At 37.0% G+C, this 18,466-nt stretch overlaps 1 protein-coding gene across 3 annotated transcripts in view; it reads left to right on the plus strand.

The window, feature by feature from the left end:
- LOC116297185 (uncharacterized) overlaps window positions 1-18,466 on the plus strand; it is a 26,118-nt gene continuing 7,652 nt past the window's right edge. For 2 of the 3 annotated variants that reach the window (XM_031705360.2, XM_089026794.1), the window contains exons 1-17: window positions 1-359; window positions 8,601-8,664; window positions 8,837-8,889; window positions 9,009-9,101; window positions 9,188-9,286; window positions 10,277-10,484; window positions 10,834-11,026; window positions 11,585-12,291; window positions 12,716-13,570; window positions 14,062-14,141; window positions 14,510-14,635; window positions 14,895-15,041; window positions 15,383-16,459; window positions 17,027-17,173; window positions 17,310-17,450; window positions 17,752-17,937; window positions 18,255-18,386. In XM_031705360.2, the coding sequence (XP_031561220.2) occupies window positions 273-359; window positions 8,601-8,664; window positions 8,837-8,889; window positions 9,009-9,101; window positions 9,188-9,286; window positions 10,277-10,484; window positions 10,834-11,026; window positions 11,585-12,291; window positions 12,716-13,570; window positions 14,062-14,141; window positions 14,510-14,635; window positions 14,895-15,041; window positions 15,383-16,459; window positions 17,027-17,173; window positions 17,310-17,450; window positions 17,752-17,937; window positions 18,255-18,386 (4,395 nt within the window). In that variant the 5' untranslated portion in view covers window positions 1-272. The remainder of the gene's footprint in view (window positions 360-8,600; window positions 8,665-8,836; window positions 8,890-9,008; window positions 9,102-9,187; window positions 9,287-10,276; window positions 10,485-10,833; window positions 11,027-11,584; window positions 12,292-12,715; window positions 13,571-14,061; window positions 14,142-14,509; window positions 14,636-14,894; window positions 15,042-15,382; window positions 16,460-17,026; window positions 17,174-17,309; window positions 17,451-17,751; window positions 17,938-18,254; window positions 18,387-18,466) is intronic. The other variant, XM_089026792.1, reaches the window with a different exon arrangement.

Below are 18,466 nucleotides of genomic sequence, written 5' to 3' on the forward strand. Positions count from 1 at the left end.
CTAAGCAAAATGGCTGGCCAAATGAATGGATAAGTTGATCTTGTCGTCGCTCTTTTAATTAAATAGGCATTAGCTTTGAACATGTTAATAGTCAATATTACTATGCATTGAATGATCGAAGCGTGATAAAGTCCTAACACCTGTCAAAGGAGTTTATTTTACCCTGCGTCTTGCCCTCGCAGTCTGGATGACTGGTAGATGTGAGATAGTATGATTGAAGCTTTCAACCAAGTATTGATTTTGAACAGTGCAATGTTATAATATTAATAAAAATGGATCTAGATGATACTCAGGCTTTGGATTTGGACGAATATGATGAAACAGAAGAAGAACAAGAGGTGAAGAGGAACAGAAAGCAGGTAAAAACATATCAAAGATAACAAATATAATATTCATTGGGAACTATGAGCCGTTCAGTCGAGGGGGGTTGGTAACGTTACCTTGCATATAGGGGCGCCTTGCATATAGGGGCGCCTTGCATATAGGGGCACTTTCCATAAAAGGCCATCGGTTGAATGATATATGATATGAATTGTATACTGCTGCAAACTAAAACATAGAATATATCGAATAAGGTTGTGTGAATGTAAAAGATTGAAAAAATCAAACTAAAACATGTACGATTTACAAGAGTCTATCCGTGTTTTGAGACCGGTTTTAGCGAGAGTGTTTAGCGATCACTGCCTGAATTAAAAGCACGTTAAATCTCGCAACAATCATGTATTCATGCAGGGGTTTATAAACATCTATTGACTACTAGTGCTGGTTGTATTACATGATTCATTTACAAGGATCTCTTTTATCAAATATAAGCCGAAAGCGCCATTACAGACATAAACTTCATAAACCAGTCACGTAAATATATCAGAGAAATGTTGAAAACCAAATTCGAAAAATTAACTTTACTGCCATGAAACAAACACCGTAGTGATCTACAGGATTAAGCGGTATCAATGTAAAAGTTTCAAGAGAAATTGATTCATTGTTGTAATCTAGGGGCGCCTACTTACGTTACCTTGCATATAGGGGCGCCTATTAACGTTACCTTGCATATAGGGGCGCCTACTTACGTTACCTTGCATATAGGGGCGCCTACTTACGTTACCTTGCATATAGGGGCGCCTATTAACGTTACCTTGCATATAGGGGCGCCTACTTACGTTACCTTGCATATAGGGGCGCCTACTTACGTTACCTTGCATATAGGGGCGCCTACTTACGTTACCTTGCATATAGGGGCGCCTACTTACGTTACCTTGCATATTGATGGTTTGCAAGCATTCCCAAGAGAGTCAAATTGTGGTGCCGTTATTACTGATCATGGGTATTTCGTGAAGCTGAATAATTAATATTTATAGTTCGTTTATTGAAACGTCAAGGCATCTTCCGCAAGCTGCATTCTTCAGGGTTTTTTCTCTCTTAGCAGAACTTTCATAGAGGCTCTGCCGCCTTGCAAAGGAACAGATTATTGTGGCGCCGGGTAGATTAGAGAGCAAGCAATTAGATTAGAAAGGAAGTAATTACAAACTACTGGACGTTTTTGTTTCATCACAGTGATTTGGAGTGAAAAGTAAATGCTTTGCTATATCTGCCTTTACCGTAAAAAACAATGAATTCCCAGATCAATATCCCTTTCCTTCTTGTTGCTCTTGTTGCGGTCTCTCGTGCGAGTTATAAACGTACGTCATATTGGGCGGCGGAAAACATTGAACGACTCAAATTAAGATCAAAAATTGTCAAATTCTTTTGTTTCAAAGTTGACGTTCACAAGATATATCCTGTTTCATGAGAGTAAGCGGTCTGAGCAACTGGTTAGGTAAACACACATAAATTAAATATCATAGGATTGTATCATTTTTGAGTTCAACGAAATAAAACCTCTTCGTTTACTGGGCAAACATTTCGTGGCGTTTTTATTAATTGATATTCTTCATAGATCTTTAAAAATAAAGCCGATACTCCCTTTATTACTTTGATTGCTTTTGCTTCGTTTCATTTGACTGCTTTTAAGAAAGTGCGTTACATATGTACACATCGGGCGTCCCATAAAGAATAAATAGAGGATAGGACATGGCCGCGCGGAGATACGAATTTTATCTTCGAGTGTTCAATTGAACGCAGCGAACGAGAGAGAAATCTAAATTAAACACGAGAAGATAAAATTCGTATCTCCGCGCGGCCATGTACTATCCTCTATTTATTACATAGATATCGTTGAAACTTAAATAAAACAAAAGCTCAAAAATTCTTTATTACTTTATTGTCAACAGCGACATCTTCACGTGTGAAAGATATGGTATTTTCCCCTGGTGGAAGATATCAAGCTTTAAACACTAGAGAAAACCTGGTATTTCATCGATATCTATATAATAAACCACATCTAATTACAGCTGATTTAGCCGTAAACTGATCTTACCAGGAGAAACCCTTTAAAGAGCAAAAAAAATTATAAAAAGTTCCAAAAGTCGGGTTCCCTGTTGTTACCTTGCATATAGGGGCGCCTTACTTACATTAATTTTTTGTTGTAAAACTACCTTTCTTTTTTTTTTTTCCATTTGTGATCAAAAATACAAAAAGAATTTATTGCTCCGCAAAAGAATAACAAAGACGACTATAGATGGCAAATAAATCTAATGATATACATGGCTGCTGGTCCCCTCTCACACACGGGATATTAATCTGAATATATTCAGAAGGGTATCATCAGGTACCACCTGACTCATTGTCGCCAGCGTTTAGTATTCATACAACTTTCTTTTTTTCTCTTTTTCCCAACATTTTTTCTTTTCTTGTTTTATCTTAAGGATTTCTTTCCATTAGAAATGCTTCTTGGTGATTTTCTGTGCAGGGGTTTACTCCCCTGATTCTAGGTGATTTTCTGTCCAGGGGTTTACTCCCCTGATTCTGGGTGATTTTCTGTCCAGGGGTTTACTCCCCTGATTCTGGGTGATTTTCTGTGCAGGGGTTAACTCCCCTGATTCTGGGTGATTATTACGATGGAACGGGATTGGATAGGTCGGATGCGTGACGAAGACTGATCCAAACAGAAGAGGAAGCGTTGATTTTTACTATTAGACTGGAATCGGAAGAGGAGGACTGGAACTGGCAAGAGAGGTGGAAGAAGAGGGAATTGCGCTGGCGAACATGATTTTCTGTGCAGGGGTTCACTCCCCTGATTCTGGGTGATTTTCTGTGCAGGGGTTTACTTCCCTGATTCTGGGTGATTTTCTGTCCAGGGGTTTACTCCCCTGATTCTGGGTGATTTTCTGTGCAGGGGTCCACTCCCCTGATTCTGGGTGATTTTCTGTGCAGGGGTTTACTCCCCTGATTCTAGGTGATTTTCTGTGCAGGGGTTTACTCCCCTGATTCTAGGTGATTTTCTGTGCAGGGGTTTACTCCCCTGATTCTTGGTGATTTTCTGTCCAGGGGTTTACTCCCCTGATTGAAATCAATGGTATATACTTACAACCATCCATCTTGATTTCTTCAAAATCTTGTACTGGTGTTCTTGAAACCCAAATCCTTCACTGGACGTACCAAGCAGCCAAATGACAGCATTGATTTTTTTCGTCAAAATAGGGTACCTAGCGTAGAATTCTAATTGGCTACGAGAGAGGACTGATTTCCGGAAAACAGCTTAATTTGCATACGGGTAGACAGAGAAGGAGATAGATCTAAGGTGTTATAATATTGATTCTTTTGTTGTTGTTGTTTTTTTGCTTTTTAGGTTTGACACTCATAGATTGATATACCGCCTCGTGCATCTAGGAAACGTTTACAAAAAACGGAACTTGTCGATGAGTTTCCGAGTTTTTGTTACTGCTATGAACAGGCGTTATTGAAATGCGCAGGTTGTTTTAGTTAATAGCTTTTTTTTTTCGATTTTTCCCCCGGTTGTCATGCGCATAAATAACTGGAGTTTTGCTTCCTCATCAACTATATGATCAGAATGTAGGGGGAAAATAGCGAGCAGGTAGCAGAATCAGGTCGGACAATATGGAGGCGGATAGTAAAAACAATAGATGTGAAAATTATTGTTTTCAAAAAACAAAACATTTTTTTCCCCTGGGTTGCGTAAAATGCCTTGTTTTTTATAAAAACTATGGTCTGCTCTACGAAATGGCAAATTTGTGCAAGATCACACATAAATGGATTTGAATGACGTGTTCATAGATTCATGAATCATACGCTGGCACAGCATGCGCAGCTGAGGCTGTGACTTTAGGCTCTCCTTAGTTAGAAGTAATATTAATGAGCGGTTAAATAATATTTCTAAGAATCCGCATTTTTTTGCAATTCACATATTTTGTTTTTATTTTATTCCGGTTCGGTATCCTAAAAAAACTTCCGTTCTGATTTGCTGTTTGAGCGGGCGGTATTTTTTTCAATATCTGCCCGCGCTCGTGGTCCGGTATTCTTTGCAGCTAAACAACAAAACAAAACGATAACAAAAACAAGTAAAAAAACACGGGGGAAAAATTATTTGGCATTGCGTTTTCAATTATTGGAATCAATAATTATGTAGTTAGTGACCGCAAAAAAAGTACCTTTTTATCTGCTTTTCGAATTTCCTTTAAAGGACTAAACTTGAGAAAAGATAGGAAATTTCATCACATCCATTCAAAAAAAAAAACAACACTAAATAAAAAGGTACCTTTTCTAATCATTTGAATTTATTCTTACAATCTATGAAAAGTGTAGGATTATTGACGTTGTAAGAAAGAAAAAAATTTGTAAAAGCTGAATTTATTGTGATTTTTAAATTCTAAATTCAGAATTTTACAAGAAACTTGAGTAGAATAGCCACAATCTATCACTGATTTTGTTGTCAGTGCAATTTTAGATGGAGCCTATTAACTAAGTAAAAATCTTTTAATAGTGACGTTAGTAACGCAATGCTGTTTTCTCCTGTTACAAAACCGCATCTGTCTAGTTTTACTAATCGAGTGTCATTCCACTTCACTGGTTAAAAGATATACGAAAGCGGTACATTTTTATTAAAATAAACCATTTAAAAGGTGTACACGTTTGAATAAATTTGTACTGAAAAAAGTACTGAAAGAAAGATACACAAAAAATGTTCTAAAGTGCCCCCTCCCAAATAACGGTACAAGCTCCAGATACCAGCACATTGGGCAACCCATACACGTTCCAGAAGTGTATGGTTTGTTTAAGAATTAAACAGGGGCGTGCGGTATTAGCGTGAAATCGCGTTCCTTTTTTAATTTCAATTTGAATTTATTTCGAATCTTTTTGAAATTTGCTTTGAACGCGGAATATTACTTCTCATGAACCATTTTTTAATTATCGTGAGCTGTACGGAGAATGAGCTCGGCTGATAATATACATGAAGCTGTCATGAAGTGGCTTATCGTGAATAAAAATCATAATTTCTGATGAACAATATTTAAAATGACACTATGAGCTCCAATATTTTGTTTATTTTTATTTTTTCGTCTTTGGTTAAAAAATGTAAGTCAATAACAGTCACATTGGGATAAAAGAATATGCACATATCATTTTTGTAACCATCAAGATCGCTGCCTTTTCAGCGTATGGTAGACTAGTGTTGCCACTTGACTTGGTAAAAGGTATTCTGGAGTAGGCTTCGCGTGAGGGCAATTTCCATTTCATCTACTACATATCAAGCTGAAAAACAACGGATTTATGTCGTTATCAATGTATTGAACAGTGTTAACATATTAACTATCTTGTCAAACCAGGTTGTTTAATATTATACGTTTATTATCATACTATTATACAATTATTGATCATGATATCAACCCCGTGTTATAAAACGCTCGAGTACTTGAACATTTACGATAAAGATGTATAATAAAAATAGATTACATTATATATACTATATTTTATAATATGGATTATTATCATCGATTGTAAAGCGCCTAGAACAATTATTGATATAGACGCTATACAAATGAAGCTTATTACTATGATATTATTATTATAGATTATCATGATTAGATATTACAGCCGGATTATGTTACGAGTGAAAGCGAAAATACAGCTAGCTTCACAAGTAAAATTGTCTGGCTGTAAGCAGTGTTGATAAATTATTCATTGTACGCGACGAAATAAATGAGAAAGAGTGCATGAATAACAACGATTTTTATTGCACACAAGCAGACTTGAAAGTTAGGACCTCAAGGAGATCAACAAAAACAAACTTACTCAAAAGAAGAAAAAAAATAAGACGTTAAGAACATTCGTGTATTATCACTCTGTAATTCCTCTATGAAAATGTTCGTAAAACACGAGAAATGAGTGTGTGGTATGGTATATGCAAGGTAACGTAAGTAGGCGCCCCTATATGCAAGGTAACGTAAGTAGGCGCCCCTATATGCAAGGTAACGTAAGTAGGCGCCCCTATATGCAAGGTAACCTAAGTAGGCGCCCCTATATGCAAGGTAACGTAAGTAGGCGCCCCTATATACAAGGTAACGTAAGTAGGCGCCCCTATATGCAAGGTAACGTAAGTAGGCGCCCCTATATGCAAGGTAACGTAAGTAGGCGCCCCTAGATTACAATAATGAATCAATTTCTCTTGAAACTTTTACATTGATACCACTTAATCCTGTAGATCACTACGGTGTTTGTTTCATGGCAGTAAAGTTAATTTTTCGAATTTGGTTTTCAACATTTCTCTGATATATTTACGTGACTGGTTTATGAAGTTTATGTCTGTAATGGCGCTTTCGGCTTATATTTGATAAAAGAGATCCTTGTAAATGAATCATGTAATACAACCAGCACTAGTAGTCAATAGATGTTTATAAACCCCTGCATGAATACATGATTGTTGCGAGATTTAACGTGCTTTTAATTCAGGCAGTGATCGCTAAACACTCTCGCTAAAACCGGTCTCAAAACACGGATAGACTCTTGTAAATCGTACATGTTTTAGTTTGATTTTTTCAATCTTTTACATTCACACAACCTTATTCGATATATTCTATGTTTTAGTTTGCAGCAGTATACAATTCATATCATATATCATTCAACCGATGGCCTTTTATGGAAAGTGCCCCTATATGCAAGGCGCCCCTATATGCAAGGCGCCCCTATATGCAAGGCGCCCCTATATGCAAGGTAACGTTACCAACACTGCTGGTTCAGTCAGACTGTCATGATCAGCCGTCTTAAAGTATGCGTGTGCAAAATCTTGCTTGAACGATGGCTAATGATTTCTGTTGGCATACTAGTTATAATATTGATCCTGGTTGGACCCTTGAGTACATATCGATACTTGAGCTTTACATACATGTAATGTCACAGAGGAGACATGGAAATAACTATTCTTCGTTTGCAATAGACGTCATAGCCGCCATGTTGGAAGAATTTGACAAAAGATTTTTCAATGAATTCTTTTGTTATATCTTCCAACATGGCAGACATTCCTTTTGTTATTGTGCTCTCTTGGGATTGATTGCAAACTGAGAATAGAATACCCCGCCAAATGAAAGCCATTTCTAAGGAATGTGCGTGGCCTACTTGGTGTTTAATTCTTCATATGAATTCTCAGTGTATTTTTCATCACGTCTCTCAGTCTACGCAGCCAAATCAGCCTACGTGCCTGCACAGCCTATATGCCTACTCAGCCAACGCGCCTACAAACCTTTGTTTATTCCTACAAAGCCTTCCCCAATCCTAACCCTAAACCTAACCCCAAGGTACTCAATTATTTATTCCTACAATGAATGCGTAGGCACGTAGGCAGCCCACTATAATACTTTTCCTTGCAGGGTATTCTATATTTGTACTAGGGACATACAGAAGAACTATAAATGAAACTCTATCTAGAGTACAATTAACAAATGCACCTTATAGCGAACTTGTGGGAAAAAAAGATTTTGAGTTTTTTTTATGGCGTATAGTATGCAGTTTGAAAATCCTCAGTGTTTCCATTTTTCCTAAGCAACTACTGAGTAAGTAAGTAAGTGGGTGAGTGAGTAAGCCTGGAAAGCCAAGACTATAAACCAAAGATCACAATGAATATGAAAAAAATGATGTCAGACGTTTCTATGACAACATCAGAACCCTTGTTATGCCATTGAAAATGTTCATTTAAAAAAACCAATGGTGAAATTTTTAAAAACCGGAATATTTAAACTTTGTATTGTGATTTTCTTCCTTTCGAAAATAGAAAAAAGCTTGTAAGAGGGAATTCGTAAAAATCAATATAATTTGTTTGGAATAGTTCCCTCTTACAGAACTTTTAAAATTTTTCCTTAAGTTTTCGAAAACATAAACCAAAGCCATATGCAAAATTTGAAGAAATTTCACCACAGAGGTTTTTTTTTTTCAGTTTAAATATTACAATTTTTTAGGGCAAAATTTTCCTTTTGCAAGTTCTATGTCATCAGATCTACATAGAGCATGTGTGCATTCAAGAATAACTGCCTGCAAAAAAGTCCCCTTACAGGTGTATCTCAAAACTGACACCACTTATCGATCATGAACAACCTGATGTTGCTCAGGAGGCCTCAATGCATGCACAATATTCTGGTGTCAACCGTTACTGTTGTGTGGGTTTGATTTCCAGCCTCAGCTCCCAGACTAATAAAATGTTTCATTTTTTTAAGGTTGGCCAACTGAAGGTTTTTAGAACTGGAGATTTCGAAGAGAAAATTTATGATATTTTTGAAGGTAGGAAGAGGATGAAATACATATAAAGATGATGAAGACAATTTAGACATGAGATTTTTACAATTATTAGAGGGTATTCCTGCTATGACAGCGTAACAATAAAGTCTGTCTACCAATGACTAGCTAATTGAAAGGCAAAGGGATTGATATGTAATATATTTTTTATTTTAAGGAGAGAATTTTATAGGTCGAGATGAAAGGACTGATGTTTACATTCCAAGAAAGGTACTGTATGTATATAATTTTACTTCATTTGCACTGTAGAAGTTAATGTCATGGTTCATAAGCTGGTTCTGATATGTGCATTTTTTTCTCTTTTTAAAACCATCATGTTTTTTTACCAGTCACTCTCCAAAACACATGCGTGTATTGAAGTCTCTGAGGGTCTTCACCTTGTCTATGATGATAACAGCAAAAACAGAACAAGACGAGATAAGGTACAGCAGCAACTTCTGTAAATTGAATGAATGTTTATTCAAAATACATCAATCTGTATTCATAATTAATATTTTATTTTTCAAAGATGATACTGAAACCTCAAGTGAGATATGAGCTGCACCATGGTGACATGCTGACTCTTGCTGATACAAAATGCCAGTATTTCAAAGGAAAAATGGAACAGGTACTGCAGTTACTGGAATAACAGTATTAAATATTGCTCCTGCATGTGTACATTCTGTATGAATGAACTACACCTTTATTTATTTATGGGGTAATATTCAGGACTCAGTTGTATGAAGGGTGAATAGCACTATTTACTGGATAAGGATTTATCCATGAGGGATTGCACTATTCACCCTTTGTACAACTGGTTCCAGGATAATATCCCTTCATTGGTAAAGGGACACATGCACAAGGAGAGCCCCCTGTAAAATTAATATTATTGTATTTTATCTACTGTGTGCTTTTTTTAAGATGCAATTGCCATAGGGAAAGTTTCTGAAAATAACAAACAGAAAATATTATCTTAATACTAAAAGATTAGGTAATCATATGGTGATGAATGAAATTAGGGATAAATTTCACATGTTCGTCAAATTGCAGTAATTTCCAAGGCTTCCTGGACGAGAGAAATTACACAGATTTCCTTAAAGAGGGAATTTATTCCTAATTTCACGAGTAACCATTTGATTGCCAATGAATATTATAAAGGATGAATTACAGCAGAAAATTCTGGCAGTCATAATCAGTCATAATTTGATTTCAAATTTGAGCCTTATCGATGAAGATAAAAAATACAGCTTTATTTCTGCCACGACATTAGTGCTTTTAGTCATAGATTAAACATGCATTTTTCTTTTGAGAAATACAAAATGTTTAGAGTGAACTGCCAACTCCCTGATGAATATTAATGAGGTGCCAAGTTTTATAAGTCTTTATTGCCTTTTCGTTTCCTTCGTGCCATTCCCCTCAGAAAGCCAATGTAACCAGAAGTGCACTATTTGAATCCGAGTTTGCCATGAAAAAAAAGTTGGTGAGGGAAACTTTCAGCAAGTCTAGTCAGGAATTCATTCCATGACCTCTTGCACATCAGAGTGATTGTCTATTAACTAAGCTATATAAGGCATATCTTAAAAGAAGTGATTGGTAATCTTATTATATTTTACTGTAGGATAATGAGGACAATGATACAGGATCAGAGACAGGATCTGAGTCTATGCTACCAGTAGGATCTGCAATACATGTTAGTAAGGGTACCAGTAAAGAAAAAGATGTATTTGCTGCTGACACTGACTCTGAAACAGATGATGAAAAGAATCCTGTCAATATAAAGAAGCCTGCCATGTACAGCTCTGATGAAAAGTTGCCCCAAATTGATGGTTAGTTTATGCCTGGATTATCTTTGCTCCCTTCATTATCCTATTGATTTTTATGTCAAAATTATTGCCAATTTTGGCCAAGCATTGCCATCTGTTGAACAGCCATTTTAAGTTTGGCTTAAAATAAAAACAACAAATGTTATAATTTTTTTCTTTATTTAACTGAAAAACAAACAGTGGGTGCTGTTTGACAATAGGTACTTTACATATACATTGTATATGCATCTATTGATGATGGCTAAGAGTATTGCCAGTCAGGAGACTAAATTCATAATAATGCTTTTTGTCATTAAACATTGCTTGCATATTATCATTCATTTGCATTAATATTTGTTCTTGCAACCAACAGCTATAGAGAACAGTGAGCAACCCAAACCTATAGTTCCTGCCTTTATGTATGATTCCAGTGATGATGATGATCATGGTGATGATAAGCATTGTACAAAATCATCTAATGATATAAAAACACACGCTGATGTGAGTGCAGATAGTGAAACATTGGCATTTGGCTTGATTAGTCCAGATGATTTGCCAATAATCAGGTATGTTTGATTACTGTGGATTAACAGTCCACATTATCCTATGGGAAGCATGTGTGGCGTAGTGGTGAGAGCATTCGCCTCTCACCAATGCGACCCGGGTTCAAGTCCCGCTGAGCTCGGTGTCATATGTGAGTAGAGTTGTTGGTTGGTTCTCTCCTGTGCTTTGAGGATTTTCCGGGTTCTCCGGCTTTCCTCCCTCCGCAAAAATCAACTCCCAAATTCCCACTGGAATTACAGTGGATGAATAGCTACTCTGTCGAAATGCCACTGCTAAATCCCATTTATTTATTTTATTTATTTATATTAATATTAAGTACTATATATATATTGTTTTTTGAATTCTGCAACAATTTCCTATTTCTCAAGATCATAACCAAAGTTTGTGCTTCTCATTTTCCTTTCTATTTTGATTCAGTCTATTTGGCTTTTTCAACTTTATTTATTTGTCATTTTTTCATCAATCCATCTATCCTTACACACATTAACATACTCATTTATTCATACATTTTATTCATCCTGTCATTCATTTATTCATCCATTCATTCATTTTATTCTCAGGCCAAATTCAAAGAAAGTGCCTGAAGTAGAAAACACTCCATTGACCCTTGTCTATAGCCCAGACACACAAGACAGAACCCCTGACCATCCCAGCATTTTGCCTAAAGGTAAAGAAGAGGGCAGTTCATGTCCACCCACTTTGATCTATGGAAGTGAGTCCCCCTATCAAGAAAAGAATCCAGTAAAAGAAAAAGAAGGGTCTAGTCAACCTGAGTATTCAAACAAAAGAGATTTTGTAAAGATGAGTACTGATGAACCTGATACACCAGACAAGATGCACGTTAAAACAGAAATTGCAAGCTGTGCTGAAACATTGCCAGTTCAAGAGATAGAATCCCTAAAAGAAACCCCTGTAAGAGATGTTGAGCCAACTATGTTACATGGAGCTGGCAGCTTGGAAGAAACTCCATTGAAAGACATGCCAAAACTTGGAGAAACACCAAGTGAATTCAATGTATATTTACCTGAAACTCAAGGGTTTTCCCCAGGCAATGAAGAAACATCATTTTGTGAGCCAACACAGGCTTATTTACAAGAGTCACCTGTTGATACTCCTAAAGAAACTCCTGGGGAAATGGTCAGTGATGTAACCAGTATACCAGACAGCCAGGAAGAGGAAGGAGAGGAAGAAGAGGTGAAAAAAACATTATCCTATGATGATGATACTGCTACTCAGGCCTATACATGGGATAATAGTGATGCTACTGGTAAGTTTATGATCTTATCTCAGTCTCTGCCTTCCCCAGACACATGAAAGCGTTGTTTTTGTAAAGAGAATATTTCCGTCATCGCTGTAAAATATCCAAATTACTGAAGGAAAGAGTAATTATTACTGAATGCTTGAAGGGTTTATAAATTATCTTTTGCTCTATCCCTAGGAGTAAATTGTCTCCATACACTTTCTACCCACCCACCCACCCCCCCCCCCCCCCCCTGGTCCCCCCATGATTTTAATCTTCCTGCCTCTTTCATACCTCATTGTGTTCCTTTCAGACTACCTTAAGTTTGATTTGTCACTTTAGCAAAGAATAAAAGACTATGGGATTTAGGCGATTCTATGCATTTAATAAAGGAATACTTGGTATTTTTTGTTCCTTTGCTTTGTGTTTCGATCCCATCAATGTTTTGCAGATGATGGGGATGATGATGAGCTACGATTCCAAGCCACGCAGGCATATCCCTCACTCATACAACAACCAAAAAAGGACGATGACGATGATGACATACAGCAAGGTGCAGATGTGAAAGACAGTTCCCCTTGCGCATCCTCCTCACCCCATGCAGATATGCAACAAACCATTGCTTATGATGTCGCAGAAATGGAGACACAAGTTTATGTTACTGAGAGAGAAAACGTGTCTGTTGACCATACTAAAGGCAAGGGAAAACATCCCGAGGACAAACCTGTGGAAATAGAACCAACGCTTCCGTACAATATCATGGACATGGAGACACAGGCTTACGAAGCTGAGACTGAAGAAACAACAAGTCCTGCAAGCAATAGCCTAAATAAAAGCAGCACAGACGACGAGGACAAGGGAACTCCTGAAGAACTAAAGATGTCAGCTGTCGTTGTTGGTGATCGCAGAGGCGTGACAATAGAACCTACCTTACCTTATGACTTGGAAACAGAAACCCAAGATTTCGATAACAACGAGAAAGATGCTCAAGAAACCTCTCGACAAACGTCCAAGAAAAATGCAGAAGATGATAATCTAGTTATAGAAGCCACAGTACCTTATGACATGGAGATGGAGACCCAAGCTTATGATAGAAAAGATATAGATGACTCAGAAACCGATGATGAGTGTAATCTAGAGAAAAAAGAAGGTAACATGGCTGATATGATGGAGACACAGGCTTATGGTGATGAGGTACCTGTAGAAGCACGGGAGAATGCTATCAACACATTTAACATGGCTGATATGATGGAGACACAGGCTTATGGTGTTGAGGTAGAAGCACTGGAGAATGCTATCAACACAGGTATGATTGTCATCTTTATGACAGTGTTACATCAATGTAGTATGGGTCACTTTTAAGACACACGGTGCCATCTCGTAGTAGGCAGGTCCAATGTACAGTACAGTCACAGAATTTAAGCCGAAAATATTGAGTGATTTGAATCTTCATGTAATGAAAAAACGTGCATAGTTAGTTCAGAGGCAATGTTATTGTAAAAAATGATGCTGTCTAGTACATATTTGTCTCGGATTGGCGCTTTTTTCTATGCCAGTGGTTGAAAATCTTTGATTTCAAAACTTCAGGGCGTCCAAAATTCCTGTGAGCACTTTAGAAATGCTTTTCATCATATTATTCGATGTTTAAACAGCCTGTTCATTACACCAACGAATCTAATTTACGTGTTACTCATTGGCAGATTAACAGCAATAAGTTTACAGTGGTTTTTCGTAATCATGCCTATCTTTGTCATCTTAGTTGCACCCTGCGTATGATAAATTCTGTTTTGATTTCAGCAGGTGCATCCGATGTGAATGATGCGGATGGGGAGCCTCAAGCTTATGGGCTAGAGGACCAGGCGACTGTTACAGATGACGTAAGAATTTCATACACTAGGCAGATTAAGATTCCCGTTTTTCCTTCCCGCAAACGGCAAACGTGACCACGTTTTCATCGTTTCCCTACATTTCATTTTACCTTTTGCAAAACTTCTCGACAAAGACAAGTATTCTTTTGTTTTTCTACTACTTGGAGTTTTTTGCGTTTCCTTTTCACTAATTTTAAAGAACTTTTTCATTGTCAACTGACGTTTCACGTTTGTCGTAAACGAGGATCTTAAACTCTCTACTGTAATAAAACTTGGGTAGACGTACATTTACGATATGGGAGGCTCATGCGATTTGAGAATACGTTTTGCAGTATAATGGTATTGATTTTTGATTTGTTTTTGTTGTTTTTTTTCAGGTTATTCCTGATAGTGAGGATTTGCTGTCACAAGAAATCCCTCTAAAAAGAATTAGTGAAGATGAGGATACAGTCAATAACAATGCATCTGTCAAGACACCCACAATACAACATGATAAACAACAGGTCATAAACACCATCCATCAATCTAATCTCATATAATTTGACATCAATCGAGTTTAGTCAAAGTTGAATGACAAATTATCATCAGTAATGCAGTTACACCTTCACTTAAGGCTGGTACTGAAATTCGCGAGTAAATTATGTCGAAAGAATACATGTTTATGATGATGATGATGATGATGCTTGATGATGATGCTTGATGATGATGATGATGATGATTAATATGATTAATATGATATTATTTTGCGCAACATTTATACAGGTTGAACAAAGTGGTAATAAAGAAGAAGAAAAAGAAGAAGAAAAAGAAGAAGCTGAAATAATAGTAAGGCCAAAAAGGAGGGGGAAAAGTAGAGTGACACACTCTTCACCTGAGGAGGAAAACCAACAGCCAGCCATGCTGAACAAGGTAAACTTTTACCATCGTATGGCCCATTATGTTGTCTTTAACCTAAAGGGTAGCATGGGTGACGTACGTTGCTAACGCCACTAACCCGCTGCGGACACAAGGTCTCGAAAGGATGGAGATATCGTATTTACGATAGCAAGGAAGTGCATGCGAGCGTGTACTTCGATGGCATTTCATTTTTTCATTCCATTCCATAGCATAGAAATGGATTGTAATTGCCTGAATTGTTGTGGTTTTCGAGTTTTTTCATAAATGGGAGTGAACAACTTGAAGGTTTTTTCCAATGTTGTATTATAAACTTTCGTTCTTGCTCAGTTACCTTTCATCTGGTACAATTTCAGCTTGAAGATACCACAACCGCGAAGACGGCAGAAGATATATCACTAAACGAGCAAGCAACTGCTCCCGAAGATGTTGGAGTTCAAAGATCAAAGAGAGGTAAGAGGTCAAAGAAGAATAAAGTGGAGACTGAAATACAAGATACTTTAGGAGATGCCAGCGAAGAAGAGCAGTTCAAGATCGCAACAAAGCAAGAGAAAAGTACACGGGAGCGCAAGTCTACGAGAGGAAAAACATGTAAGATAAGTAAGACAGATGATACCGAGATAGAACAATCAACATCAATGTCAGAAAAGAGGCCAACGAGAGGAAGAAGGTCAAAGAAAAGTGAAGTAGAGACCAGAGTACAGGGTATTCTACCAGATGATACCGAGGAAGAACAATCAATGTTGGAAAAGAGGCCAACGAGAGGAAGACAGTTAAAGAAAAGTGAAGTAGAGCCATCTAGAGTTGAAGATGTTTTACCAGATAATACTGAAGAAGAACGACAAGAATCGCCATCCACGACAAAGAAAAGGCCAACAAGAGGTCGACCCAAGAAAACTGTGGTAAAGACTGCTATGATTGAGGATAGTTTACCAGAAGATACTGAGAAAGATGAAATGTCGTTACAACCTGTACAAACAACTCACAACGAACATCTCCCAGAGAAAAAGTCCTTGAGGGGGAGAAGATCAATGAAAACAGGCAAAGAACTCGACATAGAAGAAAAGATTAAACCAGTTGATAACGCAGAGGATAAAAACAAATCAGAATCAGTTCCCCAAAAACGTGTGCAACAAAAAATGTCAACGAGAGGAACTAAGAAGGATGAAGAAGATAGATTAGAGGGCACTGGGTCAGGCGACAATAAAGAAAAATTAGATACTTGTGCGGAAAATCTCGATATTTCACCAGGTCACTCCGAAGAGGAACAGTTTGCTGTCAAACATAAAGGGAAGGGAAAGGATAAGAAGTCTTTACAAGTTGATCAGGACTCATCATGTAAAGATGAAGAAGAACTGCCGTCCTTGGAAATTATTTTTTCTGACAAGAAAGTAACAAAGGGGAAGAGAAAAGGAAAAACTAAAGATGCAGAGGTAAGCTTAAGCAGAGTTTGGATTTTTTCACAAGTTTTAACTTCTAGAGGATCAAAACGTTAATCCATCAGTTGCTAAAAGTTTATTGTTTTAAAATTTTTAAAACTTTTTATTGATATATTATTTGATATATTCGATATATATTTTTTATAATATTACACTCGATTGCAGAAACGTTGTAGTATACATTTATACATTTATACAAATATCTAATGAGATGCATAATGCAAAATAACCATTTCCAACGCTTAAAACCAAGTGATTTATAATCTGTACGATCTAATAGACAAGAAAAAATATTTTGACAGTCATTGAATGAAACAAACAATAAATAAAGCGATTTTTCTGTTTTGCATATCATTAAATATACTGAATAAATTAGATATACGTATAAATGTATACTACAACGTTTCTGCAATCGAGTGTATATATATTTATATTTTTAATCCAGAATGATTATGAGCAATGATATAAATTTCAAGGGAATGTCCACATTACACCCACCTTGTCTGGCATGATAAGGTTTATTGAAAGGGGATTGATCAAAGCCGCCTCATTCTTTTCCAGACACCTGTCTTATTGTCCGGGAAAGATACTTCCACGGCGGAAGCAGTAAGAAATGAAGGGATGTCCTTCGAAACAATAGAAGTTAAGCCATTCTTTCCGAGAAGAGGACGAGGAAGAGTTACCCAGTCTGATGATTCAGCGTCTGCAGTATGTATTTCTCTTTTATTTGACTTTACTTTCCTTACTTGATTATTAGAACAATTACTTAAGTAATGTCAAAAGGCTAGGCGGTGCCATTTTATTACCTTGCTAGTCAAGTGGTGGATGATGTGTGTGTCGTTAGGTCCCAGGTTCATTTGGGTCAGAGCTGTCAGAGTTTAAAGAAGAAGACTTCATGTCACCTCAGTCTGTCGCTAAATCCATATCGGCACTAAAAAAAGAAAAGAAAAAGAAAGGAGAAGAGCAGAACCTGAAAGAAACTGAGGTTTGTAGTTTTTTTTAAATAGTTAGCACTAAGATACCACCAGAAATGCGAAAGAACCATGCGAAGATGTCTTTATCAAAGCTAGATCACACTCAACCATGTTTGGTATCCAAAAAAGAATTGTTTGACGCATCTTTGGGGTCCATTTGCAGGCAATTTCAAGAACAATCTTTACAAGGCTGCTTTTAATTTTGTATCCAAAGTCGCTTTTTCATGCGCACTAATTCACATCCCAGAGCTGTCAGGCTATCGTGCAATGTGTTAGCAAGCATTGACTTCTCTATTTTTATGTTAATCATAGATGGACATAAATGCAACACAAAGTAACTCTTCGTCGCCTAGGGGAAGTAAGACGAGAAAAAGAGGAAAGGAAGTAAGGACAGACTTGGATGAATCTCAAAGCAGCGTTACATCATCAGTGGGAAGAGAGGCAAGAGGAAAAGGAAAAGGGAAAAAAGCTAAATCTACAAAAGTAGATGACACCCATGTACGTAGGATGTTGGTATTGGAATGATGCTTCAGAGTTAGAGGTCCATAACTATAGTTATGAACATCTGTTCAGAGTACAGTGCGACTACACCAACCAGGGCCACCCAGAAAAATATCCATACCAAATTAGCCAATCATGATTGATGATTCAAACGATAGAATCTGCACAAATGTTCACATTTTACCCTTGGAAGCATATAATTTTCATATAATTATATATTTATATTGCATTTCATCTTCCAATGCCATATATATTCATAATACTATTGCATTTTAGTAATTATTTTTAACAAAAAATCCTCTATACATCTCAAGGTCCACAGTGCAAGCCAAGCATCATCCGACTTGAGCGAATCCCAAAACAGTACTGCATCTTCAGGTGAAAGTAGAGCAAGAGGAAAAGGACGAAGAAGGACGGGTAAACCTAGTACTTTGGACGACTCCCAGGTAAAAACCTCATAAATGGTCAAGTACAGTAGATAGTGTCATGTATGTCTGAATATTTGCTATTCTAAACTAGTGAATAA

Source organism: Actinia tenebrosa, unplaced genomic scaffold (genome assembly GCF_029948245.1).
Source record: "Actinia tenebrosa isolate PJP-AT-01 unplaced genomic scaffold, QUT_ActTen_1.0 PGA_scaffold10__47_contigs__length_13832649, whole genome shotgun sequence".
Classification (NCBI taxonomy): Eukaryota; Metazoa; Cnidaria; class Anthozoa; order Actiniaria; family Actiniidae; genus Actinia; species Actinia tenebrosa.